The sequence below is a fragment of the Heteronotia binoei genome, chromosome 7, assembly GCF_032191835.1.
Source record: "Heteronotia binoei isolate CCM8104 ecotype False Entrance Well chromosome 7, APGP_CSIRO_Hbin_v1, whole genome shotgun sequence".
NCBI lineage: Eukaryota > Metazoa > Chordata > Lepidosauria > Squamata > Gekkonidae > Heteronotia > Heteronotia binoei.
Window position 1 is genome coordinate 1,246,960 of NC_083229.1, and position 10,696 is coordinate 1,257,655.

The 10,696-nt window shown below is 56.5% G+C and overlaps 1 protein-coding gene across 1 annotated transcript; it reads left to right on the forward strand.

Annotated features, from left to right (window-relative positions):
* The first annotated feature begins 3,494 nt into the window (after positions 1 to 3,494).
* Positions 3,495 to 9,202, forward strand: HGH1 (HGH1 homolog). Its single transcript, XM_060243036.1, has 7 exons — positions 3,495 to 3,506; positions 4,127 to 4,716; positions 4,832 to 4,932; positions 7,317 to 7,415; positions 7,588 to 7,679; positions 7,939 to 8,061; positions 8,198 to 9,202. Exons 1-7 carry the CDS (start codon positions 3,495 to 3,497, stop codon positions 8,345 to 8,347), a joined length of 1,167 nt encoding a protein of 388 aa, XP_060099019.1. The 3' UTR covers positions 8,348 to 9,202.
* Positions 9,203 to 10,696: the final 1,494 nt, after the last annotated feature.

The following is a 10,696-nucleotide window of genomic DNA, read 5'->3' on the forward strand; positions in this document are numbered from 1 at the left end:
GACATGCTATGTATGTCATTACTTCCAAGGAGTCCGTCCTTGGCAAGCTATGGAGTTTTAACAATAAAGCAACTTTTGATTGAAGAACAAAAGCTTGATTATTGCGAAATGTCGATGCTTGATACTCTCCATCATTCAGTGCCTCTTCTCATGAGAACCCCACAGACTTCTGGAGGGGCCCCCTCCCCAGGGAAAAGCTCTTGGAGCCTAAAGCTGTCTTTGGAGCAGGAGGGAGGGGCCCTGTCATTGGCACGGGGGAGGTCCAAATCTCTTCGGGAAGTACAGATGCAGATTATTTTATCTGCATTTCTCCAAGGGGCGCCCCCTTGGAAGCAGTGAAGGCCCAAACTAGGCTTGGGATTGGAAAGGGCAACGATCTCCTTGTAGGGCAGAGTCCAGAGAGATGGTGGTCCAGAGATCAACTGGAGCTGGGACAAAACTCCAGGCTGGCTTGCTGCTCTGATGCATTTGCAGGGTGGGACCCTTTGCAGCTCAAATCCTTTGGCCACCCAATGAGAAGGGAGCACTCCCTGGAGAAGCCCCTGATGCTGGGAAAGACAGAAGGCAAAAGAAGAAGGGGGCGGCAAAAGAGGAGATGGCTGGACAGTGTTACTGATGTCACAAACATGAATTTGAGCAGACTTCGGAGGATGGTGGAAGACAGGAGGGCCTGGCGTGACTTTGTCCAGGGGGTTGCAAAGAGTCGGACTCGACTGTGCGACTGAACAACAGCAACAACCCTTTGCAGACCACAACCAACAGGTTGAAAGTAAATCAGAAGCGTTTCTGACTCAACATTAGGAAGGACTTCCTGACTGCTAGAGCAGTTCCTCAGTGGAAGAAGAAGAACTGCAGATTTATACCCCGCCCTTCTCTCTGAATCTGAGTCTCAGAGCAGCTTACAGTCTCCCATATCTTCTCCCCCCACAACAGACACCCCATGAGGTGGGTGGGGCTGAGAGGGCTCTCACAGCAGCTGCCTTTTCAAGGACAACTCCTGCCAGAGCTACGGCTGACCCAAGGCCATGCCAGCAGGTGCAAGTGGAGGAGTGGGGAATCAAACCCGGTTCTCCCAGATAAGAGTCCTCCAGGCACTTAACCACTGTAGCAGGTTTGGCCAACGGTAGCTCTCCTGATATTTTTTGCCTACAACTCCCATCAGCCCCAGCCATCATCCATGCTGGCTGGGGCTGATAGGAGTTGTAGGCAAAAAACATCTGGAGAGCTACCTTTGGTCACCCCTGCTCTATACTAAACTGGAACAGGCCCCCTCCTCCGGAGGTGGTGGGCTCTCCTTCCCTGGAGGTTTCTAAACAGAGGCTAGATGGCCATCTGACAGCAATGTGGATCCTGTGAATCTAGGGAGAGGTATTTGTGGGTTTAGAGAGGTTCTTCAGTGGAACAGGCTCCCTCCTCGGGAGGTGGTGGGCTCTCATTCCTTGGAGGTTTTTCAACAGAGGCTGGATGGCCATCTGGCAGCAATGAGGATCCTGTGAATTTAGGGGGAGGGGTTTGTGAGGTTAGAGCGGTTCCTCAGTGGAACAGGCTTCCTCCTTGGGAGGTGGTGGGCTCTCATTCCTTGGAGGTTTTTAAGCAGAGGCTAGATGGCCATCTGGCAGCAATGAGGATCCTGTGAATTTAGGGGGAGGGGTTTGTGAGGTTAGAGCGGTTCCTCAGTGGAGCAGGCTTCCTCCTCGGACGTGGTGCGCTCTCCTTCCTTGGAGGTTTTTCAACAGAGGCTAGGTGGCCATCTGACAGCAATGAAGATCCTGTGAATTTAGGGGGAGGGGTTTGTGAGGTTAGAGCGGTTCCTCAGTGGAGCAGGCTTCCTCCTCGGGAGGTGGTGGGCTCTCCTTCCTAGGAGGTTTCTAAGCAGAGGCTAGGTGGCCATCTGAAACCAATGCTGGTTGTGTGAACTTTGGCAGATCGTGAGAAGGAGGGGAGGAAAGGTTGCGTCAGTGTCAAGGGCTTAGTTCTTGTGGCCCTTTCTTACATACCCAGGGAAATGCTGATGGCCACCTTGGAGCCAGGAAGCAATTTTTCTCCAGGCCAATTTGGTCAGCTGTCTTGGAGGGTTTTTGTTTGTGTCATCTTCTGGGCCTGGAGCTTGCAGGGGTCACTGGTGTGGGGGGGAGGTACTTCTGAATTATCCTGCCTAGTGCAGAGGGTTCGAATAGATGACCCAAGGGATTCCTTCCAACTGTCTGATTCTATGATTTCGCTCAGGTGAGCAAAGGGAGGTGATGGGAAAGACTGGCTCCGCCTGAGGCCCTGGGAAGCCGCTGCCAGTCCGAGTTGACAAGAGTCTACTTAGGTGGATGGATCGAGGGGAGTCTGGCAGTTTTGTGCGTGCTCCCCCTACACTCAGCAACGCAGATCCTGTGAATCTGGGGAGAGGGGTTTGTGAATATCCTGCATTGTGCAGGGGGGTGGACTAGGTGACCCTGGAGGTCCTTTCCAACTCTATGATTCTATGAACTTCCTGACGGTTAGAGCAGTTCCTCAGTGGAACAGGCTTCCTCCTTGGGAGGTGGTGGGCTCTCCTTCCTTGGAGGTTTTTAAACAGAGGCTAGATGGCCATCTGGCAGCAATGAGGATCCTGTGAATTTAGGGGGAGGGGTTTGTGAGGTTAGAGCGGTTCCTCAGTGGAACAGGCTTCCTTCTCGGGAGGTGGTGGGCTCTTCTTCCTTGGAGGTTTTTCAACAGAGGTTAGATGGCCACCTGACAGCAATGAGGGTCCTGTGAATTTAGGGGGAGGGGTTGGTGAGGTTAGAGCGGTTCCTCAGTGGCACAGGCTTCCTCGGGAGATGTGGGCTCTCCTTCCTTGGAGGTTCTTCAACAGAGGCTAATGGCCATCTGACAGCAATGCAGATCCTGTGAATTTAGGGGGAGGGGTTTGTGAGTTTCCTGCATTGTACAGGGGGTTGGACTAGATGACCCTGGAGGTCCCTTCCAACTCTATGATTCCTGACACTTAGAGCAGTTCCTCAGTGGAACAGGCTTCCTCCTTGGGAGGTGGTGGGCTCTCCCTCCTTGGATGTCTTTAAACAGAGGGCTAGATGGCCATCTGGCAGCAATGAAGATCCTGTGAATTTAGGGGGGGGGGGCGTTTGTGGGTTTCCTGCATGGTGCAGGGGGCTGGACTAGATGGCCCTGGAGGTCCCTTCCAACTCTGGGATTCATCTGACTTCCGCTGCTGCTGGAGGGCACGTAGGGGGAGAGGCGGCCCGACTCCTCGAGCACGGAAGGAGGGCGTGGGAGGCCCCCCCTTTGCGTCGTCTCCCGCGGGTGACTCAGTGGAAATCTCGACCCGACCCGTTGCTCCGCTCCGGCCCCGCCCTGGGAACGAACGGCGAACTACAACTCCCGCAAGGCTGTGCCCGAGAAGGTCGCTTCTGATTGGCTCCCGGGATCCGGGTGCTCGGGGTTCCCGCCCCAGCGCATTCATTGGATAAGAGCTCTCGCTCCCGGAAGCGGGTCTGCACGTGGGGATCATGGAGGAGTCGGTAAGGCCCGGAGGCTGCTGCCTGCCAGCGCGAGTGCTCTGAGCGGCGCCTTCTTTATGATATTGGATTGCTGTCCCGCCCGATACTTTGAATCTCAGCGGCTCACAATCTCCTTTACCTCCCCCCCCACAGGCACCCTGTGAGGTGGGTGGGGCTGAGAGAACTCTCCCGGAAGGCGCCTTTTCAAGGACAGCTCTGCGAGAGCTATGGCTGACCCAAGGTCATTCCAGCAGGTGCAAGTGGAGCACTGGCCAACCCTAATATAAAAGGTGTTGGGGAAAGGGGTCCTGGTGGGGCTGAGAGAGCTCTCCCAGAAGGTGCCCTTTCAAGGACAGGTCTGCGAGAGCTACGTCTGACCCAAGGCCATTCCAGCAGCCGCAAGTGGAGCACTGGCCAACCTTAATATAAATGGTATATGGGAAAGAGGACCTGGTGGAGCTGAGAGAGCTCTCCCAGAAGGTGCCCTTTCAAGGACAACCCCTACAAGAGCTATGTCTGACCCAAGGCCATTCCAGCAGCCACAAGTAGAGGAGTGGGGGATCAAACCCGGTTCTCCCAGACAAGAGTAGGCGCACTTCACCACTACGCCAACCTAGCTCTCTTTCCCTCCTTCCTTGCAGGTGGCGGGTGAAGCAGGCGTTGTGGACGAGCTGCTGGCCTTCCTGGGCGTTGGGAACCGGCCAGACGTGAGGAGGGAGGCGGTGCAGGGGCTGCTGGGCCTGACAGGCGGTGCGGAGGGCAGGAGGCTGCTGGCCGGGCGGCCGGAGGTGGCGGCATCCTTGCTGGCCTTGGCGGGCGACCCCTATGCGGCCCTGGCCCTGGACGCCTCCCGCGCCCTTGTCAACCTGGCCTCAGAACTGTCCGCCCACAAGGCCCTCCTGCTGGGGCTGCCCGTCCTGCTGCACCGTGCCCTGCTGGAGCCTCCCGCCGCTGCCTCTGGCGTGGAGGAGGAGGAGGAAGACGATGACCTGCTGGCTGCCTTGGCTTGTGCCACCCTTGCCAACCTCTCCCGGGACGAGGCCTCGTGCAGGGAGCTCTGGCGGGTCCTGCAGCAGGAGGCCAGCAGCGGGCTGGCGCCACTGGTGGAAGAGGCCCTCCATGTCCGAGGGGCCGGCGGCACCCGTGCCCCCCTGCAAGGTTACCTGGGCCCCCTGCTGGCCAACCTCAGCCAGCTGCCCGAAGCCCGAGTGGACCTCTTGGACAGATCCAGGCAGGTGGCACCTCCAGGCAGGTGGCACCCCCTGTCACCTCCAGGCACACACCCCTCCCTCCCTGGCTTGAAGGCCTCCTCTGCAGCATCCACTGACTTCTGCCCTCCTCTCCAGGTGTGTGGTGCAGAGGCTGCTGCCCTCCACCCAGCACATGGGCTCCTCCCTCTGGAGAGGCGGGGTGGTCGGGACCCTCCGGAACTGCTGCTTTGACTACGGTGAGGAGGGGGTGGGGTGGGGGACTCGGTCTGGGTTCCCCTCCCTCGAGTTCTGTCCTCCTGAGTACTGCTGGTGCCGGGAGCGTTCCCTCCCCTTCTTTGCAGACCTTCTGGAGGAACAGAAAGGGCTCTCTTTGCCCTGCTGCCTTGGCCGTGGGCTGGGTTGGGTTTTGTTCTTGTTGAAGAGCCTCAGGCCATTAGAATCATAGAATCCTGGAGTTGGAAGGGACCTCCAGGGTCATCTAGTCCAACCCCCTGCAAAATGCAGGAAACTCACAAACTCCTCCCCCCAAATTCACAGGATCTTCATTGCTGTCGGATGGCCATCTAGCCTCTGTTGAAAAACCTCCAAGGAAGGAGAGCCCACCACCTCCCGAGGAGAAAGCCTGTTCCACTGAGGAACCGCTCCAACGGTCAGGAAGTTCTTCCTAATCCTAAAATCATAGAGTTGGAAGGGACCTCCAGGGTCATCTAGTCCAACCCCCTGCACAGTGCAGGAAACTCACAAACCCCTCCCCCCAAATTCACAGGATCTTCATTGCTCTCAGATGGCCATCTAGCCTCTGTTGAAAAACCTCTGTTGTGCCTTGGACAGCCCGTATGGTCAAGAGTGTTGGACTAGGATCAGGAAGACCCAGAGTGGATTCCACTCCTGCCTTGGAAACCAGCTGGGGAACCTCTGAGTCTCACCTACCTCACATGCTTGTTGTTGGAGTCTTATGTAAGCCACTGGGGAGAATTAATGAAATGTGTATCCTGGTGCTCACTGACAGATTCGGATTCAGTCTCCTACGGCCCTTGCCAAGTAGTCCTGAGAGCTGTTTGAGTATTCCCATGTGTGCATTGTAGCCAGGAGATCTTTCGAATGTGAATTTCCTGCCTTGTCTGGCAGCCAAAAGTTCTAGTTCTTGGAGAGGGGAGACAAGTGGAGGGCCTTGGGGATTGGTCCTGGGACCTGTTTTGTTTCATATAGAAGCAATTTGGATGAAGGAATCAAAGGAAGGCTTATTAGAAGTGCTGATGATACTCAATTGGGAGGGGTCGCAAATATGGTAAAAGACAGAATTAGGATACAGGATGATCTTGACAAGCTGGAAAACTGGGCAGAAACAAAAAGAATGAATATTAGTGGGGATAAATTGATATGATCATCTTCAAGAACTTGCTGTGGCCCCAGAAAGTCAGACCAGAACCAATTAAAAGAGTTTCCGGCTCAATATTAGGAAGAACTTCCTGACTGTCAGAGCAGTTCCTCAGTGGAACAGGCTTCCTCCTCGGGAGGTGGTGGGCTCTCCTTCCTTGGAGGTTTTTAAGCAGAGGCTAGATGGCCATCTGGCAGCAATGAGGATCCTGTGAATTTAGGGGGAGGAGTTTGTGAGGTTAGAGCGGTTCCTCAGTGGAACAGGCTTCCTCCTCGGGAGGTGGTGGGCTCTCCTTCCTTGGAGGTTTTTCAACAGAGGCTAGATGGCCATCTAGCAGCAATGAGGATCCTGTGAATTTAGGGGGAGGGGTTTGTGAGTTTAGAGCGGTTCCTCAGTGGAACAGGCTTCCTCCTCGGGAGGTGGTGGGCTCTCCTTCCTTGGAGGTTTTTAAGCAGAGGCTAGATGGCCATCTGACAGCAATGAGGATCCTGTGAATTTAGGGGGAGGGGTTTGTGAGTTTAGAGCGGTTCCTCAGTGGAACAGGCTTCCTCCTCGGGAGGTGGTGGGCTCTCCTTCCTTGGAGGTTTTTAAGCAGAGGCTAGATGGCCATCTGGCAGCAATGAGGATCCTGTGAATTTAGGGGGAGGGGTTTGTGAGGTTAGAGCAGTTCCTCAGTGGAACAGGCTTCCTCCTCGGGAGGTGGTGGGCTCTCCTTCCTTGGAGGTTTTTAAGCAGAGGCTAGATGGCCATCTGGCAGCAATGCAGATTCTGTGAACTTAAGCAGGTCATTAGAGGGAAAGTAGGAAGGGCTGCCTCAGTGCTTTGTTCCTGTGGCCCCTTCTTACATGCCCAGGGAAATGCTGGTGGCCACTTTGGGGTCAGTCAGCAATTTTTCTCCAGGCCAGATTGGCCGGGGATCCTGGAGGTTTTTGCCACCCTCTGGGCCTGGAGCCTGCAGGGGTTGCTGGGTGTGTGTAAGGGGGAGGTACTTGTGAATTTATTGCATCGTGCAAGGGGGGTTGCACTAGATGACCTTGGAAGTCCTTTCTAACTCTTATGGTTCTTTAGCATTATGCAGGGGGCTCCAAGAGGCAGTGAGGTGGAATTATTTGTTACATGATTAAACAATAGCGATGGTGCCCATTTTCGGGAGTAGACTAAGCTCTATCTCTGGGCAGCGGATGGCCTCTTCCACCTGGGCCTAGGAGGGGCGGGAGTGTGGCATGCCCCCCTCTCTTCCAGGGCACCATGAGTGGCTGCTGAGTGATGACGTGGATGTGCTGCCCTTTCTGCTGCTCCCATTGGCTGGTCCTGAGGAGCTTCCCGAGGACGAGATGGAAAGTAGGTCCCATTTGGAAAGGGGGAGGAGGAGGCAGAAGTGGTTGGAGCAGGGACAGCACCATTTGCCTTGGGGCAGGCATGCTGGGGCCTCTGCCTGACTGTGGCCTGGGGATTGGGGCCCCTGTGCTGTGGGCCATTGTTGACCTCCCTCCCTCTCTGCTCTTGGCCGCAGAACTGCCCTTGGACCTGCAGTACTTGCCCCCCGAGAAGCAGCGGGAGCCGGACCCTGAGATCCGGAAGATGCTCCTGCAAGCCATCTTGCTGGTGAGTCCTCTTCTCAGTCCTCCAGGCTGCTGATGGGAGTAGGTGTGGCTCGGGCGTGCAGGAGGGAGGGAGCGCACCCAGTCTGCTCCCCGTGGCAGTTGGGTCTCTCACATATTGCGGGTTTTCTTCCTGTAGCAAATTACTGGTGAGCCTGATGGGATGGGGAGCTTGGCCCATCCTGGCTTTGGCACCAGAAAGGGGGTGTAGGCCCCACCCCACCCCACCTGGAGTGAGTGCTCTTTCCTGTATCCCTGGGCAGCTCACAGCCACCAAGCCAGGGCGGCAGCTGGTGCGGGAGAGAGGCACCTACTTCATCCTGCGGGAGCTGCACAAGCAGGAGGCAGACTCGGGAGTTCTGACGGCCTGTGAGAAGTTGATACAGGTATGTGGGGGGGGTGCTCAGAAAATGCACTCTTTGCTGGGCAGCTGTGCCTCGGTGTGGGGTGCCTGCTGGGGGGCTGGGAAGCGGGGGTCCTCCCCTCCCCTCCCTTGAGCCTGGGGTCCTTTGCCCTGAGCAGGTTCTGATTGGTGAGGAGCCAGAAGCTGGGATGGAAAACCTCCTGGAGGTGGAGATCCCTGTGAAAGTTGAGGAGCAGCTGCAGCGTCTGGATCGCGAGGAGGAGCAGCGTGAGCAGCCTGCCCCTGGCTCGCCAGCCACGCAGGCATAACAGGCCTCCCCTCTAGGAAGCCGCAGCCCCCCTCATCTCCCTGCTGGGTGACTCGGACTGAAGGAACCACATGAAACAGAGGCAGGATTTGCAGGACCTTCTGAACGGCTGGTTGGCACTTATTCTTGGGTGTGACCTGTGAAGGGTTGGCAACGACCTGGAGAACTCAGGAAAAGGAGCAGATGTGCCCGTCTGGCCCATGCTTGCCTGCCCTCCGTGGGTGGGAGGTCAGTGGCAAAGCCAATTCTCAGGCACTCAACCCCTGGAACAGGAATGCAGAACGAGGACTGCTGCGGCCCCAGTGACTGGCAGAGGAGGTAGTAATTCAGCACAGAAAAAGAAACGGCCAGGAAGAGAGGCGGGGAAACAAGGAGGGTGTGCTGGAGAACGTGCTGGAATGTTTGGCAAACCATACTGCCTCATACAGCCCAGATCGGAGGCTCCTTCAAGGCCCAGCAATGACAACTGGAACCAGGCCATCAGATATTTAAATGGTGCTGTTTTAAACTGAACTTTAGCAAATTGTATCTATCTGATGTTTTGAACCAGGCGTGGTCAAACTTGCTTAACCTGAGAGCCACACAGAAGAAATGTCAGAAATTTGAGAGCCACAAGAAGTGAACATCAGATGTTTGAAGGAAGGAAAAATAGATAGGAGGAGAGAGGTGGAAAGAAGGCAGCTTTAAATGCATTCTCTATGCCGCTAGCTGGCTTGGCCTGGAGAACTGATTTAAAGAGACAAAGTTGGCCAATGGGCTGGAGGGGGCTTCGAGAGCCACAGTTTGGCCACCCGTTTTAAACCTTCTTGTAATCCACCCGGAGTCCATTTGAGGAACATAAATTGAAATAATGAAATGAAAGGGCTGCCCCTCTTTCTTACTCAGTTTGTGGCCTCGTTTTTCTGAGCCGGGGGTGAGAATCGCTTTGTGGACCTTGACTGCTACCAGACTTTTGCCAAGGTGCTTTTCTAAGCACCGTGAGGCCTGGAGATCACAGAGGAGGCTGCCCCTTGTGGAGGGGGGGGGGCTCTGTGGGGTTGGAGCGAGCTTGTGGTCCTTGGAGCCACAGCAGCTGCTCTGCACCAGTGGAGGAAAGGAGGGCTGTGCAAAAAGCTTTAAAGCTGGAAGTTAGCTGGAGAACGGAGCTGGAGCAAGAAATTGAAGAGGCACACAGAGTCCGTGGGCAGGTGACTTGGTGCTCTTCTGCAGGGACAGGATCCATTGTCGTGGGTGTGTTTCTGTAGCAATGTAGGCTCCAGCTCCCAGGAAGGGAGGTGGTTGTTGGCAGGGCCGGTTCGCCCACTAGGCAAACTAGGCACTTGCCTAGGGCGCTGGGGGGATAGGGGTGCTGAATTGGCCTCCCCCCTCCTCCAGGTGCCCTAGGCAAGCACCTGGTTAGCCTGCTTTGCCTACGTCACCCGTCCCTTCCCGGAAAAGAGGGAGGAGAAGCGTCCTCCAGCGCCACCTTCGAAGAAGGATAAGATGCATGTCACATTACAGCCAGGGGGGCTGAGGCATGGCATGCTCTGATCATGTCGGAGGGGGAACAGAAGGGATGGGATGGAAAGGGAGGGGGCGGGGGCGGTGCGTTCTGATGGGGGCAATGGAGGGGGGCGACAGAGCGCTGCAGAGGGGAGGTGGTGGCAGGGGAGCCTGCCTGGAGCGCCGTGCGCCCTTGGGCCTGTGCTGGTCATTGGATCTTGGCCAGCCAGTGGACATGGAAGGCAGCCCCCGTGATGAGGCCAGGAAGCGATTGGGGTGTGTGGCACAAACACCTGAAGCTGCCTTGTGCCAACCAGACCTTCAGTCTACCCAGATGGGCAGCAGCTCTCCAGGGTCTTCTGTCGAGGTCTCCCACATCACCGTCCCACCTGATCCTTTTCACTAAAACTGCCGGGGGCCTTCTGCATGCCAAGCAGAGGCTCTGCCCCTGAGCTGCCCCAGCCCTTCCCCTTCACCTGCAAGTTTGACTTTGAGCTGAGCCCCTGAGGAGGGTGGAGACAGCAGCTGCAGGGGGCCACTGGGGGCAAGTGTAGAAAGCTGGAGAGCCCAGGGACCATCCCTCCCCACCTGATCAGCTGATGGGCAGGCCCTTGGAATGGCATGGGTGGGGGAGCCGGCTACTCCTGCAAGCCCCCCCCCCCCATGCAATTTAAACCACACTGGAGGGGGGCGGCCCTACACCCCCCCCCCCTCCAAATTGTCAGAGGGCCGTGCCCTGTGGGCCCCTGGTTAGCTACGGGCCTGGGTGGATGTTGAACACTGCTTTCCTTGGCGGGAAGTTTGGGGGGAGGAGAGTGCCAGGCTGGCTCCTCCCCCTGCTGGGTGTGGCCCCGGGAAATCCCACCCC